General features: G+C 38.9%; 1 protein-coding gene across 1 annotated transcript in view; it reads right to left on the bottom strand.

Annotated features, from left to right (window-relative positions):
- dnah9 (dynein, axonemal, heavy chain 9) overlaps nt 1-15963 on the bottom strand; it is a 164070-nt gene that overhangs the window by 58637 nt on the left and 89470 nt on the right. The window contains exons 53-58 of the mRNA XM_084938413.1: nt 13992-14153; nt 13507-13740; nt 3510-3590; nt 2894-3073; nt 2119-2349; nt 807-1001 (exon numbers count right to left, since the gene is read on the bottom strand). Coding sequence (XP_084794539.1) covers nt 807-1001; nt 2119-2349; nt 2894-3073; nt 3510-3590; nt 13507-13740; nt 13992-14153 — 1083 coding nt within the window. The remainder of the gene's footprint in view (nt 1-806; nt 1002-2118; nt 2350-2893; nt 3074-3509; nt 3591-13506; nt 13741-13991; nt 14154-15963) is intronic.

Here is a 15963-nt window from a genome sequence, read left to right as displayed (position 1 = left end):
CCTTGGCTCCGAAGCCACTCTCCACTCAAGCGATCTGACTGAGGGCTTGAAAAATGACAGCGAGAAGTCACGCTGGATCTTATTAATAGTCGTCACTCTGCACTCTGCAGGTTTTGATGTAAGCAGCAAAAGCTGCTGCAGCGTACCGAACCCAGTGCTCTGCTGGGGCTGTCTGATGCGCTGAATGTCAAACGCCACTGAGAAACAATTATTTACAGCTGCTTTTATCAATAGGGTTTTCAGGCTGACAGATTTGGTTTTAGATTAATTAACTGCAAAAGCTTTTAAAAGCACTTGCAACAGCTTTGTATTGATGAAATGCTGTTGGTAGATCATTGCTGGAAGAACGTATGTGTCAACTGTCACTCAAGCGTTGGAAAAATAATTCTGAACTTTTGCTTATGGCTTCCAGTTGTTTCTATTTTATTTCTGTAGCACCAAAATCTTATTATAACTGCATATCTTCAGGTGATGGAGCTGTTGATCCTCACTGATGTCTCACGAATCTTTTATAGTGAGGTGCTGAGGATTTCTGACTTTTATAAGTCATTTTTCAACTCTCAGTCTCTTTTAAGTTTTAATACTTTTTTGCGCGTGTCACTGCGTTTGTGTCAAAGAAATGATAAGGCAGAAGACAAGAACATGCCTTCAAAGAACAGTACTCCTTTCTTTAATAAAATGGTAATGCAATTTCAAAGAATATATCCTTTGGATTTTAGATATTGAAATTGTCTTCTTTTGAAACAGATACTTGTCAGGCAACAAATAAACTTTTCATTTCCTGTAGTCTCAGTTCAGTGGCTTACATTGATTTTGCTTTTGATGGCGGCGAGCTTCTCTTGTGCAGCCGCCAGCTCTGCATTGGCCTTGCTTAGAGCCTGACGCTTCGGCTCCACCTCGCAGTAAACCTCGTAGAACTTGACGATGTTTAAAACCCAGGAGCACAGACCCGCTGCTGCATATGACTTGGATGCCACCAGGTCTGGCTGGAATTCTGGATCCTGGAGAAAAGGATACACAGGCTGTCACATCCTGTTTCCAAATTCAAAATGCGTTAATAATTTCTCAGGCTGTCAGCAAATATCCTGAAAATGAACATAAAATTCATATTAAATTATGGTTAAAATGCAGTATAAAATGTCTTTCTTTGTAATAACGTCAGGAGAGCTGTGTGGTAAAGTTGCAGGCTTAACACTGTTGCTGATGTGAAGTGAGAGAGAGTAATAAATGATTTACAACGCTTGGACATTAGCAGGCTTCTCACATACATTAGCTAGCTTAACTTTTGTAACTTTGTCTGCAAAACATACAGACGAAGATACACAGTTCTACATCAACATCAGTTTGGGCCTGAAATAATTCATCAGCAACTACGTGGTAATGATGGTAAAAAATTCATGATCCAACTGATAAGCATGAGAGGCTAACAAGGATATAGCTAGCTGTTTCTTTTCTTGGAAAATCTTTTGATATAGCTGCTACCTCTGTCAATTAAATGTACATCAAGAATGAATATCAATTTACAAATTAATTTGTTATTGCAAAACGAATGCTGACATATTTTTGTTTATTATATTCCTTTTGCACAGTCCTTTCATGTTATCCTGTGTAATGTGATCTGCAGCAGCTATTTTGGCTAAAGGATACAGGATATTATTGGATTCTCAAACACACAGTGTCAAAAGCAAATCAGTGATAATGAAAGTAAAATCATTTGGTGCACAGGCAGTTGGAAAATAGTTCTCAGTTTGAACTATTTTACCTGTTTTTCCAAAATAATTATTTTTTTCATAAGGTACAGAGATTAATTTCAGTTCAGCAGTTCCTACATAGTGAACTTAAGCTGCACTTTACCTTTATTGGCCACACCGACATTCCTCATGTTTGCTTCACTGAACTTCATCATCAGGACGGCTGTTAAATTTGTAATGCTTAATTTACTAGCTGATTCTCTCTCTCTGTCATTTCAACACTTGGCAGCCATAATGTGCCATTGTCATTATAATCACACCCCTACTAAATTTATGACTTATTAGTTGAGCTTGCCATGCGGCAGACATTGCACTCTGAACAGTGTTAGCAAGGACTTCAATGAGTAAGGGCTAATTGAACACTTACCTGCAGGTAAGGCTGAATGGCCTTAAGGCAAGCCTCTGGGATCTTTTCCTTGTTGAAGTTAATCAAAGAGTCCAGGAATGTGTCCACTTTGGCCATCATTACCTTTGCAGCCTTCCAGCTGCGATCCTTTGGGACTTTGCCACCAGGTGCCATCAGGACCATGACTGCTGCTGTGACGTTGGTCACTGCTGCCACTGGAGAGCCAAATGACTTCAGCTCAGTCAAGTTGTTCTGATGTAGGGAAGACAGACAGAGTCATTAATGAAAAATGAAAGCTGTGATCGAATTGAGTTTGTATAAAAGTACTTGTCTGTGGTCTTCTGGTCTTCTGGGGGGGGGGGGGGGGAGAGAGAGAGAAAGTGGAAAGGATTAGAATAAAGACAGAAGAACCTGTGCTGACTCTGAGAAGACAACAGAGAATTCTAATTAGGGCATCTTTAGAGAGCTCTAAGCAGTGATTGAACTGTCTGTTCTGCTTGTTTGAACAGACAGCACCTTTAAACACAGAGGGTGTTTTTGAATGACCACCAGGATGCTCATAAACCTACATGGGATGCAAGGATAAAGTAAAATGCCTGCAGAACACAGAGAAGACATTATTTTGGGGAAGACCTGGCTAAATCCTATGACTAAATAATGTCCTATACAATTCAAGGCTTGTGTGCACGTAAGTTATTCCACTGAAGCTGGGAAAATGAAATCAAAACCAAGCAAGAAAAGTATAAAGTATGAAGTAAATCAATAAGTTACAGCAGGGGACAAGAGAGTAACTGACCTTATTGAGAGTGTTAAGGGCATCCTGAGCAGCAAGCAGGGCTGGTTCGGCTTTAGCTAAGTCTTCTTCACAGTCTCTCTGTTTGCCGCTGACTACCACAGCAATGGCAGCCACTTTTTTTTCTTCTTCATCAGCCACCGCCTTCTCTTTGGACACCTTCTCAGTTTCTATCCCAACCTCCTGGGGCCAGCACACAGAATTTATTGCTAGGTTAACATGTAAAGTGGCTTAATAAACACAACTACTCTTTAATTAAGCAAAACTGGTATTTTAAACTGTAAAAAGACAAATCAAAATTCCAAGGTATAAGACTGAGAACAAAGAATGCTCTGAGAAACAAAATGCAGGATGCTGGCGTTTTTTCTTCCGACTAATTTGACACTGAGGTTTAAGCCTAACTTTCTCTGAATATCTAATATTTTACTGAGCAGTTCCAGCCAAGACTAGAAATCCATCCATAGATAGGGATGCTGCTTCTGATATGACAGCCTAGTGCTTAATTAAGATTTATTTAACATCATACTTCATTTCTTTAAGCACTACCAGAGAAATATGCCTCAAACCACAGATACGTGTTTTGTTTTTCTTGAGGTGCTGGTGTTATATATGTTCTCGCCTGTATAAGCTTGTCAGCATCCTCATTCTTCTGCTTGAGTTCCACTTCTTGAGCAGCCAGCTTGGCCTTGAGGTCATCCACCTATCAGAAGATGAGACACCGGAGAGCGGGAGGACAGGAGGTCAGGAGGATTTGCCTGGATGAAGATCTGGATAAATGAGATCTTCAGCCAGTCAAATCCTTGTTCAATGGAGCAGTACAACAAATTTCTGACAGTAGTATATGCTAAGAGTTACAAAGAGATGAGTGCCTAGCAGCAAATCTGTAGGCAAGAAACGAGATTTTTTTAAGAATGAAATTGAACAGACCAGCATTTATATGGAGTTTCTCTATTCTTACTGACCACTGATCTCTGTATTGCTCTCTTCCACAGCGTGTCTTTGTCCTGTCTTCCTCCCCTCAACCCAAAGAGGTTTGTTCCTGTTAAAAGGGAGTTTTTCCTTCCTGCTGTCACCAAAGCACTGTGATTGTCTGGTTGTTGGGGTTTTCTCTGTTTTCTTTGTATTATTGTAGGATGTTGACCTTACAATATAAGGAGCCTTGAGGCAACTGTTGTTTTCATTTCGCTCTCAATAAATTAAATTGAACTGAATAGTTTAAATCTGTGGGGAAAGCTTTTAGTATAGGCCTGTACAGGATTCGCACCCAATACTACAACCTGGCTGTGATTACAAATAGACAGAGTCACTGCGGTGAATGCTGAAACACCTCTGACCTGCAGAGATATAAAATGTATCAACCACCATCAGCTTAATATTGCAAAGGTCCCCCCTCAGACCATCCAGTTATTGATCCATCCAGTTCACCAGCTTCAGCTTTTTTAATGTTAAAATAGACATCCTAACATCACAAACATGATACTAGCATCAGTCTATTTCTCCAAAAAAGAGTCACTGCTCAGATGTTGAACTGTACATTTAATTAAAACATGAAACAGTCTCCAGTTTACATAAGTTGAAAGGAAAAAAGTAACACAAAGATTAAGATGAAGGGAACAATGACTTGAGCACAGAGGCGGGCTACTGACAATAATCTATTTCTGTTTTGTTAAATGGTCTTGCAATCAGTGTGCATATCATTAAGACTAATGAATCTGCCACTATCACCTAACTGAATCTCTCAAGTAGTTTTGAAGGACTGATCATTTTGTTTTTGTCATTTGCATCATTGTTGGATCTTCATTATTAATACGACTGCTGATTGAGCTCAAAAGCATCTTAACTGAAAGCTAAACATCTCAGTTCTTCAAGGCAATAAATATGATTCTGTGTCTTATGAGAGTCAAAAAAATACACTTCATAAAGGACACTGAACATTTGCAGATACTATTTTGTGCCCTATAGGATTGTGCCATGGGTCATGCATGTGACCTTTTACCATTACTGTAAAAAAACTGTAACCTGTCCAAGCAGATAAAGGGAGAAATAAGAGATGAACGGCATGCATAGTTTGAAAATATAAAAGCTTTAGGACTGGAGCTGCTATCAGCGCGCGCGCACACACACACACACACACACACACACACATAAATGAATAGACCAAAGACGATCATAAAGAGAAATTAAAGCTGTTACAAACTCCTCATAACTCCCTGACAACTAGGGCTCTACATTAACGTCTGACTCCATCAAAACATTGCACTGGGGAAATAAAAACAGACTGTTTTTCATGCTTGTCTTTCAGCTAATTAACAAACAGAAAAATCAGGCCTGAGGGAAGACGGCCCTTTTGGGTTGCGACAATTCTGTATAAAATATGCAGTTGAACATTAGACGAGCACCAAGTGAGCCATCAACATGATGAATAGGTGGGGTGGGGGTTGGGCAAAAGAGGGAGGGTGGGAAGAGGGAGAGGGGCAAAAAGGGACAAACTAATTGGTGAAAGACAAGCGTGATATTCAATATATCTGCGCTGCTTCGGTGTTTATGTACTGCTGATAGAAATCCAAGTAGGAAAAACATGTCTCTGTGCCCCTGACTGTCTGTATAAAACAGCCCACTCTCACTCCCTGCAGCTGGAAATGTAAATTGGAACAACCATTTCTTAAGGCGAGAGAAAATTCAATACAAAACCAAAAGACTATACCCATTCATCCAAATGCGATGGCTTATGGACTCAAAACACACATTTAAATTCAACAGAGTTTGGGATTCCAGTGTTTGCTTACATTGCCGTGTGGACTAAGTATAGCTTCATTCATGCAACAAAAAGACATCTGGCCGTTTGTGTGTTAAGGGAAAGGGGTGTCTAATGTTTCCAGTTATTATCCATATAAGAGAAAACCCTCCCTTTTCTTTTTCCCAGTGCAAATAGCTGTCAGGAGTTAGCCTCTTTTGGTAGGAGCTAAGTTTAGAGCGATTACATGAAACACCTCCACACTGATTTGAACAGGAGAATTACTGCAAAGACGTACTTATTGCTACAGCAGTGATTAGTCATACTACACCTTTTATTTTTCATTCTGCTGTTATAACTAAATTGACCACTATTTCTCTAACTATACACCTACTTGTCTATCTGTACTACTTCTTGTACTACTAATGGTCTTGCAGGAACTATATAATGCTACTCTATATGGTCACTGTATCAGAATATTGATTAAATTCTTCAACACGAGAGACTGTATGCTGGCTTCAATACAGATGGTCTGTATATAGACTAGTAAATATTAAAAAAGGGTGAACTTGAATGCTATCATCCAATTAGAACGTAACAGATTAGGATAAATTACCTATTGTCATACATTTTTGATAAAATACTGGCCGTCGTGTATACCACAAGTCATTTAGTTGTTCACAAGGAATGCTCTGGCCCCTTATTAGTAAGCGAGACAAAATAAATTATTGTCTTTAATCTACTTTAGCAAAACCTGCTATTACAGCTGCTAATTTATCAGAACTTCCTACTGCAACTCGTACACATTCTAGTAATACTTCTACAACTGCTTCTACCAGAACTCACAGTACATCTACTACTTGTATTAGTACTACTTATACTAGAAGTACTACTACAGTTAGCATGCAATATTACTTCAGCTGGTAGTACCACAGCACATGCACAAATATGTCACAACGCAAACTAACCAAAGGTAGAAATCCACCTCTGTAAAACTGAAGAGGGAAAAAAAACATGAAACTAATGTGTTCTCTGGGGAGCAGATGACTCATACACACACACATACCCACATACTGTACACACACACACACACAGACAAAGATCCCTTGCTTGAACCCTTCCGGTCGTTGTTTATCATGATCGCCGCAGCCCCTGGTGAGCCAGTTTCCCTTGCACAGAATGTTAAATAACAGTACTTATAATAGGGCAGCCATCATTGTGAATGCACTAACAAATACAGGGTGCACTAATGGTGGCTTGCTGCTGTAAAGGGTATGCTCTCTAATTAGAAGGCTCCTCAATTATCATACACCCCCCCCCCTCCGTATATTTCATATATGTGTCTGTGTGGCTGCGTGTGTGCATGCATGTGCGTGTGTGTGTGCTAGTCTGTTCCTACAGTAAATGGGAGACAGGAAACAAAACTTCGCTCTGCAGCTTTCAACACTAACGTCACTTGTTTATGGGGTGTTTATGTATGTGTGATCTTGTGCGGGTGGAAATGTGTGGGCCTGTTTATGCAAAGCACTGGAGATGCATGGTATGTAACAGTGAAACTGTGTGTGCAGGGCTGTGTGTGTATGTTAGGCTTTGCTTTTACTCAACAGGTTTAGTATACCCACTATCATTAGGGCTGCCTCACACGCAGACTTTCTCTTACATTATTCATATTCCATATTGCTCTTCTGAAAAGGTTTAGAGATGGGAAACATTTAAATAAATTGATCCAGGTGTATGTATTAAAGAGGGAAACATTAAATGATTTGGATAAACATTTTGTAATACAAATGAAAAAACAAAAATTAGACAGGTATTTGTCTGCTCTACCTACGGTTTAGTAAGATTAACAGGCTGTCTATGGCACACAGAACAAATGGCCACAGTAGCAGTCTAAATCCACTGCTGTTACTAATACAACTTAACTATTACTACCATTAATACTGCCTTTACTCTTGCCACTTGTGCTACTTCCACCACTATGTTAATTATATATATCACTTCTACTACTGCTAACCCTATCTCTTTATAATTGATGTCACACTATTGAGCATTTGTAAGGTATTAGCAAGTGCTTAACTAATCATACACCTTAGTATGTCATTCATAAATACAGATATGTTTATCCATCTGTTACTGTTACACCATGTACAGCTATCACTTCAACTACATCCCTGCTAGTAAAAATCATATATCTGTATTTATTATAATGTCATACCCATAATGAGAAAGCACTACTTCTTCAATTGCCATTGCTAATATTATAAATGCTAGCTCTACTACTTCTGTGCTACTATTCAATTCAATTCAATTCAATTCAATTCAATTCAATTCAATTCAATTTTATTTATATAGCGCCAAATCACAACAAAAGTCGCCTCAAGGCGCTTCATAGATACAGAGAAAAACCCAACAATCATATGACCCCCTATGAGCAAGCACTTTGGCGACAGTGGGAAGGAAAAACTCCCTTTTAACAGGAAGAAACCTCCGGCAGAACCAGGCTCAGGGAGGGGCGGGGCCATCTGCTGCGACCGGTTGGGGTGAGAGAAGGAAGACAGGATAAAAGACATGCTGTGGAAGAGAGACAGAGGTTAATAACAGATATGATTCAATGCAGAGAGGTCTATTAATACATAGTGAGTGAGAAAGGTGACTGGAAAGGAAAAACTCAATGCATCATGGGAATCCCCCGGCAGCCTACGTCTATTGCAGCATAACTAAGGGAGGATTCAGGGTCACCTGGTCCAGCCCTAACTATATGCTTTAGCAAAAAGGAAAGTTTTAAGCCTAATCTTAAAAGTAGAGATAGTGTCTGTCTCCCGAATCCAAACTGGAAGCTGGTTCCACAGAAGAGGGGCCTGAAAACTGAAGGCTCTGCCTCCCATTCTACTTTTAAATACTCTAGGAACAACAAGTAGGCCTGCAGAGCGAGAGTGAAGTGCTCTAATAGGGTGATATGGTACTACAAGGTCATTAAGATAAGATGGGGCCTGATTATTTAAGACCTCGTATGTGAGGAGCAGGATTTTGAATTCAATTCTGGATTTAACAGGAAGCCAATGAAGGGAAGCCAAAACAGGAGAAATATGCTCTCTCCTTCTAGTCCCTGTCAGTACTCTTGCTGCAGCATTTTGGATTAGCTGAAGGCTTTTCAGCAGGATGTTGGATGTTACTATGACATCCAAGTTAATGAAGTCTAATTAAAAGGCCTTAAAGTCAGCATTGTCCCTGTCACTATATTAGAGCCACTCCATATACTTGGCATCTGGCTTAAAAAAGCTAAATGTGAAACTTAAGGATACAGCACACTAATTAGTTGGCAACTTGTCCATCATGAGGAATTAGCCATTAAATTATCCTGTTTTATTCTCTTTTCTGACTCTGATTCAATAACTAGAACTTCATGTTGCATTCAGTAAAAATTTTTATGATGAGTTCATAGGCTTAATCACTTGAATCAAGTCTTATTGAGGTCACAGAGGAAAAGATTCAAGAGTCATTTTCCCATATACTACAAAATTAAAAGTCCTTTCGCAGCCACATGAGCCTTTATTTCATTATGTATTTATTTAACAAGGGCAACGAATGTTAGTGAATATCAACATACCAAAAATATTAGGTCTGCAGGGATAAGTGATGGATGGGAATTTTATTTTAGTCACATAAATCCTAAACAGGGAGGAGTAAAGAACTAGCCAGTTGGAAAATATAAGAAAATAAGATGTATTTAATTTTATGGGCTTCTGGACAATTTATTAAATGGTGGAAATAAGTGCAATGATGCAGTTGCAGGGTTTGCAATGCCCTACAATCCACAATGATGTAACTACGGTAGTTCACTTAAGTAATAACCAACATTCTACCAAGGTCAGCGCAAATTAGAGAGTCAAAAATCTGCAGACCCATTGAGGGAGCGGGAAGAAGAGAGTGGAATCGCTACTAACCAAAATAATCTAGTGTAAGGCAACTCTCTCTGAGAGTGCACAGTGCATAGGGTTCTGAGGATTGAGAGTCAGGTGGAGTGCTGGATTTAGTCAAAGGAAAGCTGCTTTATTACAAACTGTTCCACCCTGTGAACCTGAAACTACGTACAACAGCTGACCTGTATGATATGTAGAACAACGCCAAAGATGATTATGAGTGATCACTGTTACTATGTTACTGTGCCACATTCACATTTTTTTTGTAGCACACAGCAACATTCAGGCATAAATCTAACACACTTACACATATTTATTAATAGCTGAATTTTCCTAGACATTTCACTTTTAATCATTACAGATTCAACCTCAGAGACGTTGCCTGCCGTGTGCGCACTGCTGAGAAAAAGAGCTCAGTTCAGTTAATTTCTGTCTCTTTCATGAAAACTCCAGTATTATTGGGGCTAAATAAGTGGGGCTCACCTCTAAACACTCAGCGTGAGGATGGCATGAAGGGTTTTAGCCAAAGTTTTGGCCCTGCTCTAACAGATTTGCGCATACACAAAGTGCCAATTACACTCATTCTGATAACATTTCCCCCTCTTAAAAAAGACAACCCTAGTAGCAACCATCACAGCCACCTTAGGCATAAGACATGCTTTTTTTGGAATTGGATTTTGTGCAACTTGCAGTAAATTGTGTGCTGCAAACTCTGTAAAACACATTTGCATGGCTCATGTGAATATTCTCCTGCAAGGGAAACTCTTACAACTACATATTCCGTAAGGCTAGCTGCAAAGATAATCCTGTCCACAACTTTCACTCACAAAATTGACATCTTAGGTAAATCCAGTAGTTTTTTTTAACACCAAAAGGTTTTGTACTGTCACAGTAAACCTTTCCCTAAATGCTCCTCCTTCTTTAGACTTATGCAGAGGTATTTTTCACAGGCTCTTATCGTTTAATTGACCTGAATAAAACAACAAGCTAAGAACAACTTGTGGTGGATTAGATGTATTTTGTAGTCCATCTTCTGCCTATTGTAGTTTCAACCCAGCGGACATCCAGAGTCACGCTGTTAAGGAGACTAGTGCTAGGTTGCTCAGATTTTCAGTGCACCACTGTTCTCTTCTCCTAAGTCCTTATCAATTTTCCTACCCACCTTTCTTTGACCCTGATGACGTCTTTGATGAAGGAGATACTTTTGAAACATGTTCTGAGAGCTTCTTTCTGTCTGGCTCTTAAAAGTCAAATGGCATATTGGCCATTTTAGGTCAGAAATAATGCTTCACTTATAGCACAAACACTGTCATAGCTTTAACTAAAAAATTGCTATAATAACAACAAAAAACAAGAAAGAGGCAGAGAAATGTTGAAAGCAAAAACAGAAACAAGCTCATATTTTCATACAGAAAAAACATAGTACAAGGCATAAAAGAGTATTTTAAATAGTTAACATGGAGTCTAGTGGTAACTATGACTATGTATTTGGCAAAATAAAATATTCACAATATTAGTTAGTCAGGACATTGATTCTTTTTTAGAGACTGAATACTAAATTGTAACAAGAAGAGATGCAAGACAAAACAAAAGAAGCCTCTTTGACTTTAACCTGGACCTTGAAGCAGCTAAATGACCTTATCCAGCAAAGCCCTTTTTAACAGCATAGAGCTGACTGATGAAATCTGGTGCCTTGTTATGTAAAGTCTCATATGTAATTAAAGATACTTTGACATGGATTCTCAAAAAAAAATCACAAGTGCAAAGAAGTTATGATGATACTGATGTGGGAGCATCTGGTCGTTGTCAGTATCCAGGATGCACGAGTCTGCACAAACTAATGACGAGCTACAGCTCGGGCATGAAAGCAGTGCAATAAGGTATTGTTGACACACACACACAGACACACACCTATATAAGTCCGTGTGTCTGTGTGTGAGTAAGAGAGGGAGAGGGAGAAAGAGAATTTGGACTTTATTTTCCACATCTGCTGCAGTTGTGCCTTTAGCCTCTGGTACTTCTCTGTGCTCCTTCTTTCTGATGCTACTGTTGGCTGGGGTTGTCACATTTATCCCACATTTACAGACTTCTGTTCCTTGTCAACCACCAACCAGATATAGGTTGGTGGTTGGTAGCTGGGGCACCTTGTCTGTCTGTGTAGCATCTCTGCACAGACAGCAACTTAGGCCCTTTCAGCTGTGGTACACTTTTGCATTATGGATCAGAGCCAGCGAGTCAATGTTTCGCTCAAGCATACAGCTTGATAACATTCATGTATAGGAAGTGGCTGGAAGTCACTCCACTCTTAAATCTATATCAGTCTTTGCATTGAGTTGGCTTAAGGGGTTTGAGGCCTATGCATAACAACAGTGGGGACAGTGCATCATTTTGGTATATGCCACACTTATGTGACTTATGTGATTGCTTTGGAGTCGTGCATTAATGCATTGGCTTTATACTGTGTTTATACACTCCAATATCTATGTGTGGGGCATTGGGTTGTAGGCTTTCTTGTACTCAATCCAGCCTAGTGTTGGAGTCCTGGTGTACCATTCATAAAATACATGAAGCCACTATTGATTAATGACTTGTTAATCACAAGTCGTGAGCAAGTAAGTAAGGATATATTTATTTAAATTCCTTTCTGGCTCAAATGTGGACCATAATTTACAAAGTCCAAATGTCCTGCTGTATTTAGTGAAGACTTTAAACTACCACTAGAGCCCATAAAGAAATCAGGAAAAGTGTCTACTCAGGTTAAAGAGCAAGGAAGCGTTTCCTCACAGACTTCCATAGAACTAGAATTGTGAGCAGAGCAGCTGTTGGCCAGTAGAAAAAAGAAAGAATGCAGGTTTGAGACACTGGATCTGTATCAGGCTGGAACAGTTTTGGTATCGATAGCTAATTTTTCCCTTTTATGACAAAGACTTAATTTTCAATGTACAGCTTTCTTGTAAATTTTATTAAACATTTTATATCTTTAACATTCTTAACTTATCACAGTTTTATTGTTTAGAACTTTTCAATTTTATTTTAACTTTATTTTTTTCTTTTTCTTTACTATACAGTCACACTGTATCTTATTTTAATTGATGCTGCTTTGCCTGTTTTGATATGTGCATTGTGTATTTATTTTTTTAAAAAAAGTTTTTACATATATATATATATATATATATATATATATATATAGTCATAAAATGAACAAAAACAGTTTGCTTATCCTTTACTTTTGGAAAGTATTTTGTAATGCTGGTTTTCCCGACCAAAGTTTTCCAGTTTAATATTTCACTGTGCCTGCACCTTGACCTTGCATAATCCAATAACTCCCCAGCGCTACCATCCTATCTAAATACAATCATATCTGGTTTTAAAAAAAGATGGCAAGAGCCAAAACTTCCAGTCGAGACTTGAAAATGAAAGTGTGACCTTTATATACAGTTTATGACCTTGGTATCACCATCTGTTTCAAAATTTAAAATTATTCTTTGCTGCATGATACACATAGTTCTAGTAAGATTAACACGTCTAAATAATAAAAAGGTTGTTTTTTTTCTTTGACTTTGTATAAATAAATATGTACTTGAAATCAGAGAGAAATGATAAAGAACACTTTGGATTGTTGTTCTAACTATTAGATATTCTATTTCCATTAATATATGAAACAATCTATACACAATGCTTACATTAAAGAGGCATTTTACAAGCTGATATCCAAGTTTAATAACACCATTTAGTAAATGAGGATTGTGGTAAGATTATTTTGTGAACTCGTGCTTCCAGTTTCTACATCACACTTTTGTAAGTTACCTTTTAAACCATATCAGCTTACATGTCACAGACCCCGTAATTCAGCACATGAACCTAAACCCCCCTGAGTGTCAAACTGTGAACATGTCTCACGTCGCACAGTGAAGTTCAAACAGCTAGGTGAACACTGACCAAAACACAGTGTAGATGAATACCTGAGCAGAGGTGCTGTTGAGCTTCTGGAGACCGTTCTCCAGCCGCTCCATCTTGTTGGTGAGGTCTTTGCTCTTCTGGCCCAGCAGACTGCGATACAACTTGATCTGCTCCAGGAAAGACTTGGGCGTGGTGTAGTTGTAGCGCCGCTCATTGGCTAGGTACTCCTTTGACATTTGATTGACACTCATGTGGACATAAGCCATGAATTTACTGATCGACTCCTTCACTTGGGGCTGCGGGAATGAAAAGTCCTACAACTGTTTAGTTCCCATTAAAAGCAGATAACTGGGCAGATTTAGATACAGAGTAATATTTCTTGAGGCTCAGGCTTGGAATTTAATTTTCAGGGGCCTCTGGTACTCTTAAATTAATATCACATTCACTCTGTCATGGTGGTTGACATTTGAAATTATATCATCAGAGTGTGAAAATCATTTAGGTGAGTAGCTTCACCTCACTGTATTAGATTATGAACTGTTCTCACATTGATATTCTCAACCTCCTCGAGGAACCTGAAGCTGACCGACTCCAGAGCTTCCTGTGGCCACTCGTGGAACCAGTTGATTGCTGTGCAGTTGACTACTGCTGGGAACTTCCTGCTGCGAACCCTCAGTTTACTGCCAACTGGAGAAAAACACAAAGCCACCTGCAATACATGCACACACACATCCAAAGAGACAGACAGGCACACTGAGGTCAAATAGAATCGAGTGTCAAGTCAAACACAGTCGATCAAATTCATTTCGCTTCCTTCTGATTGGAGTCACAGTGAGCACTTCTGCTCAGACTTATCCTTCATGGTCAAGAGAGGGAGCGGAACACTGTGAATTAATTATCTGCAGTTCCATCATTAAACACACAAAGCCTCCAGCAAAGATGTGAATTAAACAATATGCTGAGCTGTGGGCTACGTCAGACTGATATTCACCGTTGGAAATGAACAGCTGGCTTGTTGAGAAGCTCAGCCAGATGTTCGATGCATTAGACAGAAGAAACAAACATGCAGGAGGCATACCCAAAGACACTTCTGATTATAATTAACTCTGGAGAAAGAAAACACCACACATCTACCTCACAATCACTGTGATATTCTATTTACTAGTAGAATATTGACTGATATTCTATTGACTGAGGATTTACTTACTGTAACAGATGTCATAATGCCACATCACTAAGTTAATTTAACTCACATCTTACAATGACAAAAAGTTGCATCTACCATTCTGAGCAGGATTAACATAATAGTGAGCATTGTGGCCCCTTTCTTTCTCCTCTCATTTACAGCAGCTCTTTATTCCCCACCTATCAGTTTTTCTGTTATTTTATCAGGGCACATTTATTTGATCTGAATTACTAAGAGTGTTGAGGAGTAACGGAATACATGTACCGCCGTTACGTATTTAAAATACAAAATATGAGTAACTGTATTCCATTACAGTTACCGTTTTAAAAGGTGGTATTCAGAATACAGTTACTTTGTTGAAATGAATGGATTACACGGCAGTATTTTCCTGTTTCATAAGGCTATGAACTCTATATTTTTGGTGTCCACGCCGGTGGAAACCCAAACAAAACACGCATTAAGAGTGATTGAGACATGTCTGTGTCTCAATCACGCGGCCCATGTCACCTACTTGCGGCCTGCATAATGACGTGAAGAAATATTTAAAAAAAATATTCACAAAAATGATTTAATATGATGGCAATAGGCAGAGTGTTACAGGCATAGCCCTAAAGAATGTAGCCTCATGGGCAGTGTAGTCCGTGCTGCAGGGAGAATGGACTGCTGTACCCGTTATGTGTCTGTGAGCGCGAGGGAGGGAGAAAAAGAGTCGAAAAGTAAGAGATGTCACCGACCAGAAACGGGAGATAGAAGCATGTAAACATATATATATATATATATATATATATATATATATATATATATATATATACAAAGTTGACCCAGACAACAAAGTAAAGCTAGTTTTCGGCAAAGGAGCCCGACACGAACCCGACGTATTAACCAGAGGTCCCTTTACTACGGTTCGGAGCCGCAAACCAGTTTTATATTCGCGCGGAATAGTTTTCTATCTGAGATCGCTGCAAAAAGTGCAGCCTTACCTAATGTCCACCCTACTGTTACTCATTTTATATTAAGATTTAAAAATCTAGTTGGTATTGCTATGGCGAATAACCTTCAGTAAAAGTAATAAATCACACAGCAATAGTACATTCATGTAGTTGTAAAAAGCATGATAATATATTAAGTAATCCAAAGTATTCAGAATACGTTACTCTCATTGAGTAACGTAACAGAATACGTTACAAAATACATTTTGGGGCATGTATTCTGTAATCTGTAGTGGAATAAAGTAACCTTCCCAACACTGATTACTAATGATGATGTCAACAGAAATAATAATTTTATGTTTTCTTTTTTCAAGACTGCATGAAACATGGCTGTTCCACATCAG

Source organism: Perissodus microlepis, chromosome 8 (genome assembly GCF_051167445.1).
Source record: "Perissodus microlepis isolate ML-2025 ecotype Zambia chromosome 8, ASM5116744v1, whole genome shotgun sequence".
Taxonomy (NCBI): Eukaryota; Metazoa; Chordata; class Actinopteri; order Cichliformes; family Cichlidae; genus Perissodus; species Perissodus microlepis.
This window is presented reverse-complemented; position numbering and strand designations above follow the sequence as displayed.